At 33.9% G+C, this 23627-nt stretch overlaps 2 protein-coding genes across 2 annotated transcripts; both read left to right on the top strand.

Annotated features, from left to right (window-relative positions):
• The first annotated feature begins 9044 nt into the window (after positions 1-9044).
• LOC144355704 (scavenger receptor cysteine-rich domain-containing protein DMBT1-like) lies at positions 9045-15716 on the top strand. The gene is made up of 6 exons (XM_085494451.1): positions 9045-9174; positions 10199-10342; positions 10489-10665; positions 12125-12457; positions 13569-13889; positions 15263-15716. Exons 1-6 carry the CDS (start codon positions 9102-9104, stop codon positions 15505-15507), a joined length of 1293 nt encoding a protein of 430 aa, XP_085350577.1. The 5' UTR covers positions 9045-9101; the 3' UTR covers positions 15508-15716.
• A 1961-nt stretch (positions 15717-17677) lies between these two features.
• On the top strand, positions 17678-21519 carry LOC146730136 (uncharacterized). Its single transcript, XM_085494450.1, has 4 exons — positions 17678-17783; positions 17966-18049; positions 18462-18564; positions 18718-21519. The coding sequence occupies exons 1-4, from the start codon at positions 17678-17680 to the stop codon at positions 19649-19651; spliced, it is 1227 nt and encodes a 408-aa protein (XP_085350576.1). The 3' UTR covers positions 19652-21519.
• The last annotated feature ends 2108 nt before the right edge of the window (positions 21520-23627 follow it).

The raw sequence follows: 23627 nt of genomic DNA, 5'->3' as shown, positions 1-23627 counted from the left end.
TTTGTACATTGATGTAAAACGCCTTAGTGAGAAATTATCAAAATTGTCAGCTACATGTTATTTGGAAATTATACATAATTTGCATCAATTTTGACGTCATATAGAAATACACTTTACTGTGTTACACAACAAAAATTTATATGACTTACATTATGATGACACCCTCTTTAAAACTATGAAAAACTTTTGATTTATACACATACATATTGTGCGTACTAAGTGTTTCAACTTAAAGGCAGGGGTCGCCGTGCCGCCTTTCATGTAATAGGGGACTTATACAGCGTGTGTAGAATACATTTGTTTACACGAAATTCTAACACGCTATGCGCGACGACCACCACCCCTTCACAAATTGAATATCAAAAATTAAACTAACCTGTACATTGTGGTTTCATTCCAACTGACCATCTACCAGAATTCAGACATTGTTTATATGGTGTACCACCACCACTATGATAGTAACCATCATTGCAATAATAGTATACAGTATTTGGATAGGTATATTCAGTATTCGTATGGTAGGCATTTGGAAATGATGGTGGGACACCACAAGACACAGCTGAAAATACAAAAAAGTTACAGTCAAGTTTACACTATGGAATTCATCTTTAGTGTTACGTATTACCTGGTAACTATATCGTCCCCCAATACACCATAAATGTTAGTAAATCAACCCCTTTGTATTATATTGAGCATTCAGCATTTCATTCTTTAGCATATTAAAGTATGTTAAAATAAAACCTATTTTATGGAAGCACTATATGTACGTGTAATTACAAAATCATGTACTCGATATTTTAATCACCCAACAACACTATTTATTGATAAACCATGCCCCAATGGCTTCATGGTGTTGTATATCAAAACATGCATTGAATGTTTAACACTTAGTAAATATGAATTAAACAGAAGAACAATTTTATCCTGGTAGTATCATGAACTTTGTTTTAGTTTACGTATTCTACTAAAATAGTAGAGAAGGCCTCATAATACTTTTTCAAAGCATAATTTTAAATCTCGACACTAACATTTATTAAAGGGCTAAGAAGGCTGCGTGATTCTAGTTTTCCAATTAAATACTGTTTTTCAATTAAATACTGATATTAATTCGTACAATTGAAAGAAATGAAGAATGTCGATTTATGTGTGTGTCAAGATTCTAAACAATGCAACGCGTTAAATATAAAACAACGCCTAATATATGATCCGAAGTTGTTTAGGAAGATGATTGCGAAAATTAGTTTTGTGTAGTATTCGCTGTAGTCCCCGTTTAACAAATGAAGCGCCATATACCATATAATAGACCAGAAACACACTGACTGTAGCACAGACAAATAACATAAAACAAGATAACCCAACAAATAGTTCATTTGATGAACATTTCAATTTTACAATTGAAATATTCACTGCAAATAACCAGATTATATGGGGAGACAAGCGTGGTGCATGGACACAAGATGTGGGCAAATTTAAATCACTATGTATTTTTAACTGAGATATGTTTAATTATTCCACTGTCCATCATCTTGACATGTTATAACACTTACTCCATTCAATATATAACCAGTTGTACATCTAAATGTAATGCTATATTTATCATCTCACCTGTACATGTAGGTACAATACTATTCCACTGTCCATCATCTTGACATGTTATAACACTTACTCCATTCAATATATAACCAGTTGTACATCTAAATGTAATGCTGTCTCCAGGATTGTAATGATCAAGAAGTGGAGATGGAGTCGTTATCACATAGGAATACACTGGTTGTGGTTTACTGCACTGAGGTTGAGCTTTTCAAAATACACAAAACCAGGATTGAAAGAAACAGTAAGTAGAGATGTCTCAGATTATTACACCGTAATCAGTCGATTTGAGTGTATCTCGGCTTTACTACACTGTGATATAGCTGTGGAGAATTCACATTGACATGTCACCAGAAATGGTTTCTCACTGATTGAAAAGATCATGAATTGAAAATTGATACGGGATACATTGAATATGGTACTGCACTGAGATAGGGATGTCAAAAATACACATGATAGCAACAAAATAAAAATGTAAAACAGACTGCTATGGAATGGTAATGTTTCAGTAGTTTCAACGAGACCATCAAAATCATGCATAGTACCCCGTTTTCAATTACGTGGATATTTTTTAGGTGACAGTATATTCACCGATGACAGAGTTGACACAGTGCAAATACATTCTGAGTAAGCTCATAAAAGCAAAGATCTCGTCCATGTTAGTACAATTCCTGCTGTCTACAAACAATTAATTCAATTTCATCAATCTATATTGTATGTACCATGCCGAAGAATCTTGATACACAGTTATACACATTCGTATTGAACATAACAACAATCGATTGATATTTATTACTATTGATAGTAATGAGTGGCTTATTACTATTATGAAAATACAGTTAACACGTGCCAGTTTCATGATCGAGGTTCAAACTTACTTTCGATTGCTTATAATGGCATGCTATATAAATTATTCACAAAGTACCAACCAATAAACAAAATATAATAGATTCGTGTAATAATTAATTTGTCACACATGGTTCCAGTTGGGTGCAACGTGGTGAAAATTAATAATAATTAAAAATTAAAACTCTTCGCCATGTTATTTGCAAATATTGAAATTATAATATAATAGACCGGTTTGAACGCTCTCCAGTCAAATATTGCGTTTAAACTCTGGCAATATGTTGGCGCAGTCTAACCGTAATAAAAAATTAATAATCTGACATATCATGACGGTATCAATGTTTATCAACGGTCTAATTGGGCGTTAATTAATCATTGTCATTTAATAATCTCATTTTCTATGCGTGGAGTTAATTAGATAATCAAAGTTACAAAGAATCATTTGCAACGTATATGGTCCGGGAGAAATGCGGGGATTGAAAATGAAGGATCCTTGAATGTCGATTAAATTTAAAATGACGTAAATTTGACAGATACCTAGCTATATCAATTATCAGTCGAGTAAAACTGAAACATTAGCATGGGTGAATACACAAATTTAACGCAACTATATCAGCATTTCTTATAAATGGTACATTACAAATGGGTTCAATATGATTTACCTTGATATGTAAACGCAAATCCCAAGTCTGTGTTCATATCTGAATTAGAATAAAATTGTAACCGTAATATATTTCCAGAACTGTACACTATCATGCTGTGCCATGTAATCTGTGGTGCCGTTACTTCATCACCATCTCTTATATCCAGGTAATCACCAATACGTATCTTAGCCATCAATATACCAAGCTGAATTGTATGGTTGTCTCCAACTGTAATCGTCCATATACAATTCTGGTCTCTTGGATACTTGCCAGGAAAGTTTGGGGAATATATATAACCACTGTTACCAGTGTACTGTCCTTCACAAGCACCAATGGTAGCTTTAACAGAATTAATTTTAACATATTTAACTTAATTTACGATTACCATACAGTTAAACTATAGGCACGTAATTCGATTTACAACGTGTTAAGGAACGGATTATGTATTACGAATAATGTAGACGTTTTTGTGTTGATCAAAATGGGAAAAAATCACTGTAGACATACCACTATTCTACTGATATGCAAATGAGTGTATAACTTTGTTCTAATTCTACCATCAACTCATATATTTAAAGAAGTTGAACCCTAAACCTGCCTATTTATTTCTAATTAACTTATGTCACTCTTCCCGTGACAAGACAAAGAAAGGAGAATGACGTCGCAATGACGTTGAAACATCGCTTTGGATTCGACAAACGTGGAAGGAGTTTAGTATGATTGGTGATAAGATTGGATACAATCAGTGTTATTGTGTCATTATATACCGGCTGAGTGATTGGCAGCACAAGTGACCAATGCCTGCGTAGTTTGTTAATTGTCTTTACATTTAATTAACATTGTTTTCATGAAATTAATTCATACATTTGCCCCTTTTACAAATAGAGATCCAAAAAAATAACTTACTATCATAGACATCTAATTGGTAATCTCCACCACATCCTTGTATGTAAGGTTCAGTACCAGTATCTCCACTACATTGTTGGGTACCATAGGATGCATATTCGTTGATCATCTCTCCAGGCACAGCTTCACCGTATTGCCAGTAATCAGTGTCGTCATCACCACAGTAACATTCATCTGCACTGACAAGTACTGCTATTGTTTTAGAGTTGTCTCTACATGTCTGGATGCATCCTTGAATTGTGGTAATAGAGTTTCCATGAGTGTACATGTTTGATGATGGTTGGAATATTCTGTTTGAATCTCCTTCTTTATAACGTCCTAGAAAACCTGGAACTAAAATGTAATAGTATGTGATTAATTTAATTTTAATGACTAAGGTTTCTTAGCTTCAGTGTGGGTGACATTGTCGTAATTGTGTTGATTGATGAATAGAGTTTCCATAAGTGTACATGTCTGATGATGGTTGGAATGTTCTGTTTAGTTCTATACCGTCTTTGTAGCGACATAGAGAACCTGGAACTATAATACAATTCAGCGTGGTAGATATAAACTCAATAGACTTGAGACTTAATATTCGGCACAGGTAGTATATCAGTTAAAATATTCCAGTGTTAGAATGTACGAATGGTTAATTTAATCCAAAAATGTAAATTCAGTTAGTTTAATTTATGAAAAGTCAATGGACGATCAGAAATTGTTGATATTATAAGGAATAAGTTGACGTTGTCATACTAATGTGACTGGGTGGCGTTTATATTATAATGAGCTTGTGGTTGAATATAATAACATTATTACACAGATTATTTTGGATGACATCAATGTCACTCAGCGGATGCAGATTATTATTTCAAATAGTAGATGACGGATGTCACATATGTTTGCTCTTTCCGATACATCATCTTTTGGTTTTATACTTTGGGGTTCATGTAGTATTTCTTCTACTGGTTTGACCATGTTTTGTGATTTGTATCTATGTATTTTAGGTGTAGTTGTTTTGTGTTCACAAAATATATATTCGCTATACGACTTTTGCATGGACCATGGTTAAGTATGTTATTGTTACCTTGTAATGTGAAATTAGAGCGAGTAATTGGTTTTGAACTTCAATTAGTTGGTTGACCGATTTTCGGATTTATTTTATCATCTATGACCTTGTAGTCCCAAAATGTCAAAGATGAACTTGTACACATTGAAAAAAGTAAATATGTAGGAGCATTTTGCTGAATTAGTCTTACTTTGTTATGTACACATCATTGAAACGTAAATAGACACTAGGCACGTGTTGAATGAATGTCGAAGGACAGAGTGACATTTTTCAATATATCTTATATTTAATGTCCACAACAAATTTAATTCACATAGCATGGCATTGCGAAAAAGGCCATGTAATGTATGTTTTTATGTAAATTGCCATTCCTCAACTTATAATCGATTTAGAATATTCATGAATCAATACATATGAATAATTTATATAAAAAAAAACATAACGTGCTTAATCTCAATTTAGTTATCTCCATTCCACTTTATATACTTTTGAGCCGTCTGCTTTAAAGTTTGCCGCAAGGAATTGTGGCCAGCTACACCACAACTTGTCTTGTATTATTTCAAGAAATCACCATCTGCAATGCCATTGTTGATGTATAATGACACTATTACACCAACCACTGATTTTAACCAATATTATCACCAATCATATGACAGGAGCAATAATTACAATTTATAAATACTCACAATAGCAGGTAATTCCAGCTTGTGTATCTTGACAATTATTACAAGACTCAGTACTAGATATTGTACAATCATTAAGTGACGTGGCTGATACGTCACAACTGATATCACAAACACTCACTGTTAGATTACTAACACCATATTCACTGTTACTCCACGTCCACATTACATCTACAAAACCTATAATCGAATGCATATTAATTATCGATTGATAACAAAAGCAAGTTCACATGTCTAGAATATAACATGAATAATATTCTACTATATAGAAAAATAAAGTGACAATATTGCATATATATATTCAATTTATCATATTACCTAACTGTTTACATACAACCCGTGCTTCAATCGAATCCCATTTCTGTGAATTCATTGCACATACCAATCCCCATTCACCATTATCTCTTCTTATCTCTATTCTCCCTTCAAATGGTGTGTGACCTCCTGATAGTCTCACGTCAACTGAAACATAGAACACACGTATGGTTGAATGGCTTCATTGCATGTGTGTAAAATTGTTCCTTATTTAAATGGTCAAACATTACATGCGCATTCAGATATTAATATGGTAATAGCATGTAGTCAGTGTAGTAACTTGTTTTCCTAAATATGTTAGTCATTAAAATCCCAACTGAAACCTAAGATAATCGATAAAACAAGGCCGCCCAGTCCTGTATTTCTTTTAACCTTGAAGCAGGCTCTTTTTTATTTAAAACATAATAATATCTTTGCACAAATTACGAACGAATAAAATAGCTGATAATATTTCACACCTTGCCCATGTCTACAAATTTACGTTATTTTTAACTTTTTTAAATTACATTATTACGAAAATAAAAACAATTGTTTACAACTTACGAAAATAGCCCTTGTCGACCATCCTCAATGTGATTCAACGTAATATAAGTCATTATGGATTCATTATGCAGATGAGTATGTTCGCAAAATGAAAATATGTAGAATAAGACACACTATTAGGGCGAGTGGAGCCAATACATATGTCAATGGTCTGTCGTAATCATAAGGTCGAGACTTTCTGTTTTAACAGTTTTTCACATCTTTTTAGAGGTCAAAGAACTATCTTCCTATTTGATTTTTTTGAAAAGCAGTTTTGAATGTTATTGGATAATTTATATGAACAATTATACGTACATCGTGGTTGGCGTTTTCACGGACATACCTAGCCATGGGTCAATGACTTTTGTATTACATTAGGTCGTATTCTTAAATAAATACCTGCATATTCAGTGAAAAATAAATAAGGAAGTACTGTCACTGTACAAGAGCTGGTGCTATAATTACAACAAATGATTCTCAAAACAGATAATTCTCAATGAAAACAATACCTTGTCCATAGACTGTGGATATACACACATGCATGGTGATTAATATGTTTGCAATCAAGCGTTGTCTCGTGAAACACATAGTGCGATGTATTGTTAACCCGCATACAATATAATCGGTGTACAATATAATCGCATACAATACGCATACAATATAATCGGTGTACCTTTGACACCTGGCGGTCTACCGCACAAACTGAACAGTCGAAAGTTGGCAAAACTACTCAGGACAAGTCACTAATAGGACAATAATCCTGATTAAGACGGATGTTAATTTTAGGGCCTAATTAACTATTAACTGGGTGAGAAAGTTCTATAATGGGGCCATGTCTTGTGACAGGGACTAAGGCTTCACAACTGCTAATTTATATGTAGAGATAGGGGGTCCGCCAGGCCGACCCCCTATTCAAATAACCTTTTGTAGCTGCATTGAAAATAGCAATCTCTGTTCATAATTATACAAATATGGAAGTTTATTACTGCTTCAGAAATGAGTATGATTAATTAATATTATTAATTCAATCCCAATTACAGCACTCTTCCATATGCGTAATCACAAATCACAAAATATCAAAGGATTCAAAGTTTTACAATGGGCGGCCTTCCTGGTTGGCAGATAATTAAAAACACTGTTCAAGGGCAATAAACACTAAATTAATTAATTTATATTGAATTACCCCCGTATTACGAGTATGTGTGACTTTCAAGGATTTTACACGAGGCACCACCAGCTTTCACGTAGTGTCATCGAACTCTGAATAGTTTGTTCAGTATTTCGTACCTCGTGTATGTGGCATATAGCCAAGTGTCAAAGGTCAACACCTCGTCTCACTTTCCATTGTACACTTTTACCCAATGTACGCTGGTTCACGTCATATCACATTATATGTTTTTCAAGACACGACTGGATTGCAATCACATTAATTAATTACCATACACGTGTGTATGTGTGTACAGTCAATAGGCAGGGTATATTTGTTTTATGTTACATAAATTGCCTGGAACAGGCGAAATTACTGATTTGTTGAACAGAAGTTTGAAATGAAAAAAAAAATACATAATTAGTTCTTTCAGGTAACGAATCATAACAAATCATAAACACATATCGTGAAATTCTATGTCGATTCAAAATGTAGCGTCAATAATCTGTTTTTCCTATATGTTAAATAGTCTCAACCAATGATAAACCAATACAGGTTGCTAAGAGACGCATATGGGCGGCGTTTTTTAAGTCTAATGTAACGACTATTGTAACAACGAAGAGCTTCTAGAATTGTTATAGCAAAATATGTGAAAACGTTACCCAACTTTTATTGATGATAATTCAACTATATCATTCACCGCGTAGATTATTTGATAGTGAGTAGCGATGATATTTATTTATTTCGACAATTACTAAAACATGTGTGTTGAAACAGACATTTTTTTTACAATGCTTGGTGAGTGTCATGACTAAACAAGGCTGCATTCATCCACAAAATGACAAACAGATATTTACATGATATTGTATGTAATGATATACACTAATTCCAGCATTGTACAGTATTCCATGGTCGATGATGATGAAACACATAACATCGTTTATCGTACAGCGTTAGATGACACAAAGAGATTCCCCAACCAAGTTTTCAATGAAGGTAGCGGCAATCACTTTTATTTAGAGTGACATCAGTAGACAAGTATCAACGATGAAAAAAAATTTCCTACAAAAATTCAATAATAAATAAATGTATATTTCCTTATAAATATTATATCGTTCTGATCAGGAAAGCTGACGGAACATTTTAAATTGTCAACGATATGTCAGATAACTAAAATTAACACTGCATACAACACGTACGTGTTTACCCGAAGCCGGGAGTCATAAAGACGATGTACCGTCTACCCCATAACCTTGAAAAACTGCCAGCAAGGCGAGACATGTCAAAGAGAATGTATATTAACATAAGAATAGCACCAATCCATTTTCTATTGTTGGTAGAGTAAATACGAACTGTGGTTATAATACCTTGGTGTGACTTCAGTACTGTACAGTGTAATAATTATGACGATATTACGTGTGTATTCACTTTTATTAACCGTCATATATGTATGTATATCTGTAGTACATGCACAAGGTAATACTTTGTATTATTTATATTTTACAATCGTGTTAGTATTTTTCACTTTGTTGGGAACGTGAATCCGTATGAGGAAGTAAAATATTTGTTGAATTATTATGGTGCACTATTTCTAAACGCAGTATCGCTGTTAAAGCTAAAACATTGTGAAAGTAATAACTATGTTGTGCTGAAGTGTTTTAGTTACCGTATTTATACCCACCCAACTACACGGTGTGTAAATTAGTTAAGTTTTTCACCGTTTCCTCACTTCCGCATTCAAGTATATCAATGAATATTCAACGGGGAGTGGTCTCCACATTCCATTACACTAGTAATGATTTCACTTTTATTGACATGAACTATTTATATTTCCAAATTTGAAAAAAACCCGCAACGTAGACTATTTCAGGTACGAATCCTCGCGCTCTGTAACTACGCTACTATCCCCTAAATGAGGTCACATGTCATGTCGACTACTTTTAATATCACATTGTTATTGATCCCAGAATTTCAGTTAACATTGGAATTTCTCAAAACTGAACTAGACATCACTCGTAACAATGGACAATAATATGTCGACACAGAATGCCGATGTTTGGAATTAACTGATCTTTTTAGTTCACTGTTTTGGTCTTCACTGCTGGTGGCTTATATTCCCGAGGAATCTACACAACACAACACACGGGTTGTATAGTTTTGTCAATTGTTATCGGTCCTTTGAACTTTTTTGTATGATTGGTTATATTATTTCAACTACACTATGTTTAAGACTTTGAGAACAAGATATATACTGTTCTTCCTTGCCACCACACTTGTGTTAATGAAACTTATATTACTATTATTTAGTACCTTGAATTAGATGTGAACATAAACTTAAATCGTCAGTCAATATTGCTTGCATGCGCTTCCGGGTCTAAGAACATTCTGAAAATCGCACACCAATGTCATGAGTCCGTAATTTCCTGTTTGTTGCGTTATACAGTTATATTATATGAGTTATGTATATGTTATTTTATTACACAAGTTTTCTATGTTTCAGTTGATGTAAGACTATCAGGAGGTGTGACACCATTTGAAGGAAGAGTAGAGGTACGAAGAGACAATGGTGAATGGGGATTGGTATGTGCAATGAATGTACAGAAATGGGATTCGATGGAAGCACGGGTTGTGTGTAAACAATTAGGTAAACTGAATATTTGTGTATGCTTTCTTTTTAGAAAGATGGGTTAACAGATACTGTTACTTTATCTATTGTACAATTATTCCATTCCCATAGACATATCATGTTGTTTATTCTCCATTGGCAATGTAATGTTTGTTCGATTCTAGGTTTTGTAGATGTAATGTGGACGTGGAGTAACAGTGAATATGGTGTCAGTAATCTACCAGTGAGTGTATGTGATATCAGTTGTGACGTATCAGACACGTCACTTAATAATTGTACAATACCTAGTACTGGGTCTTGTAATAATTGTCAAGATAAATATGCTGGAGTTACCTGCTATTGTAAGTACTTATAAATTGTAAATAAACGCCTCTGAACTGTATGGGGCATTTTACACGATTTGATTTAAGATTGCTTGAACTATTTGTTTTCTATGGGATTTACGACTTCCAGTTCTCTCGAAATCTGTGGGGGAAAACTTAATAATTTGGAGTTAATTTGAGTGAGGTTGACTAAATATGTCACAATCAGAAACGTGTGGCTTTTATAATTGTTCTGATGGTATGATTTATGTTAAGAGTGTATTATGTATTCTAAGTATTATAAATTGATTGTACGTTGAGTAGGAAATTGAAAATCATATTTACGAACTAAAAATCAAAACATTTATTTCTTGGCTGTTTTTAAGCCAATGTCATATTGTATGAATTAAAAATCTTCCTTTTCAAGGAATTATCAAAGAAAAATATTGTCTTTTTATTCTCCAATACGAGAAAAATACACAGTTGCCAACCTACGCATGCCCACAATAGAAGGGGTGTTAATATCAAATATCATTGTGAGATATTTTAAAAGTTGAACTGTGGGTGATATTTACAGGTTACTCGGAATAATTTAAAAACCACTGCAGCGTAATGTTTTTACTCACCCTGTAGCAGCCATGTTTGACGTTCTAATTTGCGTATTTACGCCGAACCGCGACGTCATTGATACATTATAGTACGCGTTGGCGTAATAAGCGCTACTAAATTTTTCTAATAGGTAATACTTCTTTCACTGTCAGGTCTCACATAATTTATGAAAGATGCGGTTCGAATGATTTGATTTTGAAAATGAATTCCTATTTTTGTAATGGCAAAATTTCAATCTGTCAGAGATTAAGAGGAATATTGCGTTCCGACATCTCTTACTTCATCAAAGTTGACCATTATAAAATGTATATATCACACTATTAAGAGTGAAAATACATCTAAAATAGGCGATGTTTTGACGCAACTACGCCGCTATGACATTAGTTTTCCTGTTTGTTGTACGTTTGGTTTCTCTTATAACGCGTGACTTTACGGTGAACGGAAGATAGACTATATCGGCAATGTCAGAACATTGTGAGAACAAATATTAATATTGCTTTAATCAATGCCACATGTTATCTCCGGTATTACCCGGTATCTCAGGTATCAATGGTGCACGTACTTCAGAAATTGTACTTGCTACAGCTGTGGAATATGCAAACAAATAAATTACGGTCGAACATCTAAGTATTTTTTTTCCAAGTTATTTCCTCGAAATATGTCTGGAATTAGCAAATGCTAAACTATTTCTGATATGTACTAAAGGTATTAAATGTGAACAGTTTGTTCACAACTCAACACAGACAAATTTATATTACAACTGTCATTCAACGAGTGAGGTTACAATATAAATGTAAACACATTTGGTTACATATATCAGTGAAAAAATTATTATTCATTAACAATGAGGTCATTGAAATGAAATAAATTCCATACTATTTCATTTTAGTTCCAGGTTTTCTAGGTCGTTACAAAGAAGGAAATCCAAACAGAATATTCCAAACAACATCAAACATGTACACTATTGGAAACTCAATTACCACAATTCAAGGATGCATCCAGATATGTAGAGACAACTCTAAACTAGTAGCAGTACTTGCCAGTGCAGATGAATGTTACTGTGGTGATGACGACACTGATTATCAACAAAACGGCGAAGCTGTGCCTGGTGAGATGATCAACGAATATGTATCCTACGGTACCCAACAATGTAGTGGAGATACTGGTACCGCCCCTTACATACAAGGATGTGGTGGTGATTATCAATTAGATGTCTATGATAGTAAGTTTATTTAGTGAATTTCCAAATTAAATTTCCAAAAAGAATAGCATATGAACATGTGGCTGTTTGATCTCGTGCGGCTACTTTAGTTTCGTCTGTGATTCCCGTTTTGCGTTACTTGCTGAAATTTAAACAATATAAAATTTACACTACACACACGTATGAACAATTTGATTGCATTGATATTAATAATTGCTAAGATGCTATACATGTTCTCTTGAACAAAATTTGCATAATCTAAAATGATCATAGTAACTATAACTGAGAGTTATCACTCTTTAATATTCAAATTAGAGCATTAGAAAAACATGCGACGTTCAACAACCTGTCAAAATAGTCGAGACAATATCACTGTACAAGGAGATATTTATCTTACTAGTATTTTCAATGTGTTCATTGACAAGTATATCTCGGTTGACCTGAGTGCGTTTATTTACGTATTCAATTAAATATTAAGATCGATTAGAGAGGACGCGACTTGTCAGCTGCTCGCAGTAAAATAACATCGTGGTTTTCAGCATCTGTCATTATCGTTTTGATTATCGCAGTAATCCAAATGTGTTTATAATTCGGCAGCCTGCTCGATGTGTTCACGTGGTTCGTCCTATGTACAGACGCCATTAGAGGAATGTCGGCGTGATTTCAGAGATAAACTGTGATTTATTCCATTCCACGTGACCAACTTACCTCCGATCAGCTTAAATATGAGAGGTGACAAATGTTATTTTTAAAATCTAACAGCTGTAATCGTCACCCCACAACAGAAAACAATTTTCATTGGGTTAGGGAATCTGTAGTCCTTCAGACACATACAATGCCAATAAAAAGTGGCCTATGCCATAATGTATGCATCAAGTATGTATTACATGACAATTCGGAGCACTGAGCCACTTTACCCTTTCATATTACAATGCTGCTGAGTCTGATGTAAGGAAAGGGACGTTCAAAATGGAACGTTTCTTTCAATGAGGAAGGCTTTATTGTCTGTATTCAAATTCAAATTGATCTATTTTATTTGTTTAACTATGTGTTATATCTTTAAATTGTCTGAGTTTGATGCCTGCATATAGTGAATATTAAATATTTGTCAACGACAATTCTATTATTACAGCTACTATCGGTGCATGTGGAGGACAACACACAGGTTATAGTGGTTATATATATTCCCCAAACTTCCCCAGCAAGTATCCACGTGACCAGAATTGTTTATGGACGATTACAGTTGAAGACAACCATATAATTCAGCTTAGTATATTGATGGCTAAGATGAGTACTGGTGATCACCTGGATATAAGAGACGGTAGTGACGTGACGGCGCCACAGATTGCATGGACCAGCATGACAGTGTACAGTTCTGGAAATATATTATGGTTACAATTTTATTCTAACTCAGATATGAACACAGATTTGGGATTTGCGTTGACATATCAAGGTAAATCATTTTGAACATTTTTGTATTGGGTATTCATAGGAAATGCTGATAAAGTTGTGTTATATTTATGTATTCACCCCTGCTAATGTTTCCGAAAATTTTACTCAAATAGTAATCGTTATCTATCTGTCGAATTTACGTCAAAATGTAATCGATATTCTATTGAAGTGTTGTATATGGGTATCCTATCTTTGGCCTTTTATCGGATTCTATACTTGCTAAACCACATACAAAGCATGGTCCTCAATCGAGTCGCAAATGATTCAATGTGACATTGATTATGTAATTAACTCTAAGCACAGAAAATGAGATTATGAAAATCAATAGTTAACGCACAATTAAGTAATGCACTGTAATAATATTTAATGAATAGAGCATATATTGTCCGTAATTATTCAGATTATTAGAATTTTCATTTTTGTTGGACTGAGCCAAAACATTGACAGAATTAAACACAGTATTTGACTCGAGAGCATACAAGCCGGTCTACCATATTACAATTTTAATGTTTGCAAAGAACACGGCGTAGAGTGAATACTATTTAATTTTCACTATGTTGCGCCTGAATAGAACCATGTTTAATAAATTAATTATTACACAAATCATATATTATCATGTTATTGGTTGGTACTAAATACTGAATATACAGTAAATTAATATACAGTATAATAAATGAATATACTGTCACCTATAAATATCCACGTAATTGAAAACAGGGTAACATGCATGGTTGTTATGGTATCGTCGAAACTACTAAACCGTTATCATTACATAGCAGTCTGGGTTTCATATTTCTCCTTAATATACATGTTCGTGACATTTATTTTCTTGGTGACGTGTATTTTCGACAGCTGTGTTTCAGTGCAGTAACATATTCAATTATACTCCAAATACATGCGGCGCTCTCACTTCCGTTCCTCTCGTTCGAATATCTTTGATTACATTCTGTACGTCGATATGCAAACACAGTGATAGTGGTGAAACCCGAACGAATGGAATAGATGTGAGAGCGCCGCCAGTGTTTGGAGTGTGATATTCAATGTATCCCCCGTGATAACGAATACAGTTTCACTTCATGATCTTTTCAATCATTGAGAAACCAAGTCATCTTTACATTTAACTTGTCAATATGAAGTTTCTACAGCTATATCACAGTGTAGTAAACCCGAGATACACTCAAATCGGCTGACGACTTCATCTCCACTTAACCCGACGTTCCATATTATGACGGGTATATATAAGAAGATATACAAATATCGTGTAATAACATGCTGATGGCAGTGTCATTGCGATTTGCTCACACTATTTGCGGTGTGATACTCTGAGACATCTCTACTTACCGTTTCTTTCAATCCTGGTATTGCGTATTTTAGCTCTACCTCAGTGCAGTAAACCACAGCCAGTGTATTCCCATGTGAAAATGGCACCATCTACACTTCTTGATCATTTCAATCCTGGAGACACCATTACATTTAGATGCATGACTGGTTATATATTGAATGGAGTAAGTGTTATAACATGCCAAGATGATGGACAGTGGAATAGTAATGTAGCTATATGTACAGGTGAGATGATAAATATAGCATTACATTTAGATGTACAACTGGTTGTATATTGAATGGAGTAAGTGTTATAACATGTCAAGATGATGGACAGTGGAATAGTAATATACCTACATGTACAGGTGAGATGATAAATATAGCATTACATTTAGATATACAACTGGTTATATATTGAATGGAGTAAGTGTTATAACATGTCAAGATGATGGACAGTGGAATAGTAGTGTACCAGTAAACGACAGCCAGTGTATACCGACGTGATAAATACTCCATCTCTACTTCCTGATTATTTCAATCCTGGCGACAGTATTACATTTAAATGTCCAAATGGTTATATATTGAATGGAGTTAGTGTTATAACATGTCAAGATGATGGACAGTGGAATAGTAGTGTAGCTACATGTACAGGTGAGATGATAAATATAACATTACATTTCGATGTACAACTGGTTATATATTGAATGAAGTAAGTGTTATAACATGTCAAGATGATGGACTATGGAATAGTAGTGTACCTACATGGACAGGTGAGATGATAAATATAGCATTACATTTAGATGTACAACTGATTATATATTGAATGGAGTAAGTGTTATAACATGTCAAGATGATGGACAGTGGAATAGTAGTGTACCTACATGTACAGATGAGATGATAAATATAGCATTACATTTACATGTACAACTGGTTATATATTTAATGGAGTAAGTGTTATAACATGTCAAGATGATGGCCAGTGGAATAGTAGTGTACCTACATGTACAGATGAGATGATAAATATAGCATTACATTTAGATGTACAACTGGTTATATATTGAATGGAGTAAGTGTTATAACATGTCAAGATGATGGACAGTGGAATAGTGGTGCACCTACATGTACAGGTGAGATGATAAATATAGCATTTACATTTAGATGTACAACTGGTTATATATTAAATGGAGTAAGTGTTATAACATGTCAAGATGATGGACAGTGGAATAGTATTGTACCTATATGTACAGGTGAGATGATAAATATAGCATTTACATTTAGATGTACAATATATTTTATTATTCGTGTAATGTTTCACATATGCACATTGCGTCGTTCATCCTGATATAGACATACAGTTAGAAAAAAAATAATTTAGATACTTGTTTCCTCGCTGATCTAAAATTATGACAACTCATTGTTTCCGGCAATGCTATTACACTTAAATACTTAAATTTTCCCAAATCAACTATGCCGTAAAATCAACATCATCAAACACCAGTATTGCCAGTTATACTGTATTCCAGTGCAAACATTTGTAACATCATTTCGAGTGTCATGAGTTGATTTCGCATATCAAAGGTTGTAGTCAAATGTTTCATGTCAAAAGTGTCAATTAGAAAACGTGACGTGTGAGGGCATACTTCGACTATGCCAGCTGTTCGGCATATGTGTGTAGCTTTGTTTAATTGTTATTAGTACCGGTAGATCCAGACAACTCTCGTTTAGCCACTTCCAAACTGCTGATTTTCTGGGAAATCGAAAGTATAAAGCCTGACAAATCTGTGTTTTGTTTACATTCATTTTTTTAGGAGTTTGAGCTTTTACTGGACAGAATTGTATTACATGCATGTAGTTTCGACGAGTTTAAATTAACCCAACCGCTAACATTGTAATCGGTAGTTCTTTACACAATTAAAATATAATCAGATTTCTTATGTCACACTATCTAATTTATTTTTACCGCCATATTACATTAATGACATACATTATTCACAGGTGGAAATTAAAATGGTTATATTTTTGTTTACCCTATAATCGGGCAATTTAGTCCACGTGTGAAATGAATGTACTTAGAACTAAACCTTGTGTTTATTTCCAACTGTACCCTGTGGTTCACCACCATCATTTCTAAATGCCTACCATACGAATACTGCATACATCTATCCACATAGTGTATATTATTATTGCAATAATGGTTACTATCATAGTGGTGGTGGTACACCAACTAAACAATGTATGGATTCTGGTACATGGTCAGTTGGAATAGAACCACAATGTACCGGTTAGTTTGATTTTAATTCCAATAACATAATAATCACAATATCAAAATGCAGTTTATAATTCCACTGATCTTAACTGAAGCAATTTAATAACTTAATTTACCTAAACCATGCGAATAACATGTATGCATGTGATATACTAGTACTAACTTTATTAAAATGTTTTATTTAAATCACAACCACATCATATATGGTAGCTATATCCACGGTGAGCACTACAATTCTCGACAGAACAGTTGATGTAACTCATTCTACAAGTCATAAAGAGTATTCACTCACGACATTGCAGTCAACTGGTGAGTGAAACAATAAGGAATATTCGTTCATTGTTTTTGTCATTCATGTATTCTTATAAAATTAATAAATGTATTTAATATTTCTTTCTTTATCCCATTAATTTGTGAAAACGTAATTCAAGCCCCAATAGGTACTTCCTATCATTACAAATATATTCAGACTTCAAGTATAGAATTTACAGGCAGTCACGATAATACTCCCAACCCGAGTGAGTCTACAAGTGGTGGTATGCAGAACCCAAATAGAAAGCAACAAATCAAAAAAGGTGATTTTGAAATTGTTATTTACTCTACTGCAATGAATTTATCTGATGAATAATTATAGTTTAAATTGAATCGGAAAACTGACATTTTCACGCCAAGGCAACTAACATAATGTCATTTTCCACCATATTCGTGTGCCTCTCTAACGTTACTTAAATATTATGTGAAATATAATGAGATACAATGACGGTCATTTACTGTATATTGACTCATTGTCCAAGCAATTAATATATTGCGTAAAGTAGATCAATTCATTTATATATTTACTTGTTCCGATAATGTTCATGATATGTGTTGTTTTGTGTACACATTTAAAGGCATTTGTCGTTGTGCTACAATGACTTCTGATATTTTAATGTTAAATCCCTTAAACAACAGATCGTATTGTTCTATAACTGTGACAATCTTTTACAGATAATAACATGGCTATGTACATTGGTATAGGCGTTGCTGCATTTGTTACCATGACAATAATCATATTAATTTTGATATCACTGATGCGTTGTCAGCGAAATAGGTAATATCACTATATCATGCTTAGATCCAAATGATATAATTTAACAAAAATACATATCGGTGCTGTATAATCAAAATATCGCATTAGGATATATATTATACCTTGGATAATAATAAGGTTATTATTAAAACATAACTTCATTTCGTTTTACAGAAGTAAAACAAGCAGAGACCATGAACTGGTGGAGGTTGGTGAAAACACCCATGGTACATCTCACAGAAACATTGACGTCACAGAAGGATGTGCAGATGCAGATCATGGTCCAGGTATGAATGAATTTGCATCTGACGACACGGCTGACTATGATGTGATCGACAAAAATTACAAAAAAAATATCACTCCTACCATCGCTGTTATTGAACCTTTCTCTCGAGATATAAATGTAACAGACGATGGGAAACCTGCAACTGGTGTACAGAAACAGCGGAATCCTGGAATTGAAGAACTTATTATTGTAGCTGACGACACGCTGGCTAACATGTATGCGTGTGTGAATAAACCCAAGACAAGACTGACACGAAATCGTAATGTTGAGGTAGAAAGCGTATCTGCATACGATGATGTTCAAATAGAACAACTGATTCCTATCAGACTGAGTGTCGATTTTACTGTAAATCCACGTCCGACCACAATGGAAGTAAGTCGTGTTGGTGAGGAAATTTCGACCACGCAAGTAAGTGACATGTATGCATTCGTTGACAAGCGAAATTCTGCGAGATCGCAAACGATGCCAACAGATGGACCGGTGGATGCCGAGTCAGTTGATGATGATAACAAAGTGCCTGTAGTACCACCTAGGAGAATGTCATTGGTAGAATCTGAAGGGAACAATCAGCAAGAAGGTTTTGTAGAGAATGTCATTTACCAGTCAACTGGGGAGTCCGATGTTGATGATGCCGCTTTATCTTCACCAATCCCACTAAAGGATGGAAATAGAGGCGCACGCACCACTGAGAAAACGGCAGGCGATTATGAAGGATTTGTAGAGTGTACTATTTACCAGTCAGCTGGGGGTGCCGATGATTATGAAAATAGCAGCCAACCACAGGAGGGTTTTGTTGACAATGCCATGTATGAATCAATGTAGTCATTGGTGTGCATCAAGTGCTTACATAACTTTTAAAATTGGTTAAACATATGCGTCTTGATTCATGAAGACTAGGTAGCAGTGTTTCACAATTTTGGGCTTCTATTTTTTAGGATAAGAACGCTTCAACTGCTACTTTCTTGTACATCTTATATTTATGTTCGTCGACGTCATAATAGTCTATGACAGGATAGCCGTATACAAATCAGTGCAAACAAATAAAACCTTATTTTCCAAAAGGATAGTGAGTGAGAAATGGCTCTCGTGAACACATTACCTAATCACGTGATTAGGATTATGTTAGTAAATTTCTTCAAAATATCAGAATCCAGCGAGTAACAAGTTGTGGCTTTTGTCTTGTGACAGTGTTAGGGGGAGGAGTGAGAGCTCTCCTCAAATAGCATGACCTGAATTATCATTGCAGTATTTACTTCATGGTTTGTTGCGATTTCATAGAGATTAAACAGGTTTGTTGTGATCTTTCAGTCACTCACTCATGTAAATGTCCAGCTGAATAAAGTAACATGTGGACGTTGGTGGGAAACACCGAGGGACAGACAGACGTGCTCTCACAACCTTCTAAACAAAACCCATTTTTCAATTTAAAGTAGTAATATACCCAATAATTATTATAATTATATCGATTTCATGACAAAATTAAAAAGTTAAAAATATTATAGTATGTAATTTTAACGAAATTCGAAGTATATTATATTTTTCCAACAGTTAAAAGATAGTGCTCGTCATGAAGAAAGTATTTCGTGTAAACAAATCTGTTTACATAAGTTGTACATGTCACTATTGGTTCCACATTGAATATGATATGGTGCACATTATGTTTTAATTTTTACTTGCTTTCATCATACCGTCACATTGATGTGTGATCATGTTTCCCACAATGCCACACATGACTTGGTTTTTCCGGTTATATTTTTTGCTTGAAACCTGTGCATTGCTACCTATATCCTCCATATACTTTGCTTGTGTAGACATTTCCTTTTTTTATGCAGAATCTACAGACTAATCATTATAAGTAACTTATAATTAATATAGTATATATACGAATTGCATCATGGGTCATGCACATAAGGCTTCATATATTAATTAAAGTAGTCATCATTTTTTTCAACATTCGAAATTCACATTTTTATTAGATTATCAGGCATCATCGCAAATGAAAATTCGTTTGCAAAATTTAAAAAGGTTATAGTAATGAATTTGAATTTCTTAATTTCTGAAATGAATATATTAGAAGATTTTCAATCCATTATGCTCATAATTAATAATTCGGGTGCCATAATTTTCTCACCAAATCTTTTGCAACATTTTGTCTATTTTCATGAATTTTGTTGTAGTTTTGAACGAAATGAACATAATTTCATATTTTTTGTCGGTTTTAATCGACATTTGGAAAAATATATGCAGGTTTATTCTGTGAAAGGTTACTAGAGTTTAATGTAATTATTGAATTTTACTGGGATAAAACAGATTGGAAAAATGTTTTTATATCTTTCATTTTTACAACATTTAAGATTTTTTGTCAGTAGAAGTAAATGCTAAAATTTGTGGATTTCGTATTAAACAGTTATGTACTTTGTATTACACAGTTATGTACTTCGTATTACTCATCTTTGTACATTATGACTGCTGATTTAGTATTATTTTTAACAATTACAACAATTTTTAACATTACAATTTATAATAAAATTTTATTGTTATTTGCATGACTAACTTATAAAATGTAATGGAGCTTTTCATGTCACGATAAAATGGGCCAAATAAATGTGTTTTTGTACCACCCTCATTATTTTCTGGTCAAGTATCATGTCAAAGGTTTGAGTTATCAATCAATAAAAAAATATTAGTAATTCATGTTTCATATAAACCCCAGGCTATAAAGACCATTTTAATGAAGTCAGCTGCGTTGTCAATATTCCCAGGTTGTATACAATTAAGGAGGATCTAGACAGACTAAATATTATTTGAAGAAAAACAATACACCTGCTTATGTGATTTCTATTTTTTGTGTGAGACAACATGGTTAATTGATTGCAATGTATATCTCAGTAAGGATCGTTATAGATTTATTGGAAGAATTGAGTAAAATTCTCAATACCTGGGGTAGAATGTAATTTTTAATATTGCTGATACTCTCCCGGGGGAGGGGCTCTGAATAAACTATGGTACTCAAGCTGAAGTAAAAAAGACGCATAAAAAGGGTGTTATTTACTTAATTAACGTGTACCGTGTTTAGGGTCGAATATTTTAAAATATATAAATAAAGGGTCCATTTTCACTTGTCTTGGAGATACAACGCGTCTACAAATAGGGATATTTATCGGACTGTCACCTCACATTTCCCCCCGCAACAAACAAACAAAAACGACAGAAAATAAAAATCGCCGGAGAATCGGCAAGTTTGTATCGTGTTTCGACGATTGTTTCCGATTGTTCCGATTTCCCATCGGGCGTGCTTCCGGATTCCGAATGTGTTCGGTATTATTCGGCGGAATTACTCGACAAAATGGGGCTGGACATGCGTCGCGCATGCTTCAAATTCAATGAATGTGAGGAAATTCGAGGTGGGTGATGACAGAATGTGTTGTGCATATTGCGTCTGTCCTCTGGCAAAGCACATTTTAAAGACATATTAAAGACATTTGGTGAGTAGAAATTCCGGTAAAATTGCCAAAATCACAGAATCAAAATTGTTGATGACCACAGACACTCCAGCAGACAACAAGTACTTATGGTCCGCGGACTTTCGGATTATTAATTGCCCACTCTCTCTACGACCATTGTGTTTATTTATCGGCCAAAATTAAACCTTGGATTTAATGGGGACGTAATAACGATGCAATGTGTACTTTGCATGCAAAACGTCCGAGAAAAAACAATTAGTGTGGAGAAAAACAATTAGATGTGTAATGTATAAATATAATATTCTGCTACAATTTGATTATCTCATGTAATCAAAAATGTAATTACGAAATAACTATTTATTTGTTAAATCAAATTTGCTACAGTATTTTTGGCTAACATATCAACTACAAGAAAACATCAAATAGTGATAGTGATAAATACTTGATGCTTAATCATTTTATACAATGCACCTTAACTGTCTAAAATTTGATATATGGACACGCACAAAAAAATCGACAAAAACAAGTATATAATATACAGAAGTGGGAACAAAATGTGCTCTGTAATTGTTATTTTACAGCATCACGGTTCAAGCCAGGGTAATACAGTCTGTGATTAATTAGCCTTAGTTAGAAAAAAAATCTCAGGCACACTATGATTGTTTCAATAGCACTTCTACATTTATGTTTAGGCAATAGTAACCACCAAAGAAAACACAGACATTATTTGACACATTATTTGCTGAGAGTAGTGTATCGCCTTCCCGGCAACCTAACCAGTCAGAGCATACAGGCATATCAACAACTACAGCATGTCAGAGTTCTGAGAAAGTAGCAGATGGCAGTGATCAACACCCATCTTTACCTGAAAATATATTTAATATGTTTGTCGATGCTCAAGTCGGCAATGTAGAATAATTACATTTGATGTAGCATGCATGTTGTAATGTTATCCTTTTTTTACCTTATCTGGTTGTTGGATAGCTTGCTTGTCAATCCTATTAGAACTTGAAGCCAGATGAAAACTTAGAATATAGAAATAAAGTGTGAAAATAAGAATCTCATGAATTCATACCACCTCAATTTGGAAACAGTATGATTTTAGTATGTATACAGGGTATCTATTTTAAGTTACTGCACTTGAAAAGGGTACAATTTCACAAAAATAAGTACGTGTTTAGTAGATTTTTAAAAAAGCTATACTTCAGCATGGGTAGGGCAGGGCGGGTTGTTTCTGTTCAGTCAGCACACGTACTGCGTGGTTATGGCAGTTGATGGCTGCCGTGAGATGTTCATCAAAATGAGCACAGTACAAGCTTTCATCATTCTCGGCA

This window comes from Saccoglossus kowalevskii, chromosome 20 (assembly GCF_978046115.1).
Source record: "Saccoglossus kowalevskii chromosome 20, keSacKowa6.1, whole genome shotgun sequence".
NCBI classification, from domain to species: Eukaryota; Metazoa; Hemichordata; class Enteropneusta; family Harrimaniidae; genus Saccoglossus; species Saccoglossus kowalevskii.
The sequence above is the reverse complement of the archived record's forward strand: the minus strand, read 5'-3'. Positions and strand labels throughout refer to the sequence as shown.

What these genes read in the sequence shown, in the direction of transcription:
- LOC144355704 (XM_085494451.1), top strand. Translation starts at nt 9,102, where the DNA reads ATGACGATATTACGTGTGTATTCACTTTTATTAACCGTCATATATGTA. An exon ending in GGTTGTGTGTAAACAATTAG is followed by an intron (nt 10,343 to 10,488) that starts GTAAACTGAATA and finishes GTTCGATTCTAG; the next exon opens with GTTTTGTAGATGTAATGTGG. An exon ending in TGCTGGAGTTACCTGCTATT is followed by an intron (nt 10,666 to 12,124) that starts GTAAGTACTTAT and finishes ATTTCATTTTAG; the next exon opens with TTCCAGGTTTTCTAGGTCGT.
- LOC146730136 (XM_085494450.1), top strand. Translation starts at nt 17,678, where the DNA reads ATGGTAGCTATATCCACGGTGAGCACTACAATTCTCGACAGAACAGTT. An exon ending in CACGACATTGCAGTCAACTG is followed by an intron (nt 17,784 to 17,965) that starts GTGAGTGAAACA and finishes TAGAATTTACAG; the next exon opens with GCAGTCACGATAATACTCCC. An exon ending in AAAGCAACAAATCAAAAAAG is followed by an intron (nt 18,050 to 18,461) that starts GTGATTTTGAAA and finishes AATCTTTTACAG; the next exon opens with ATAATAACATGGCTATGTAC.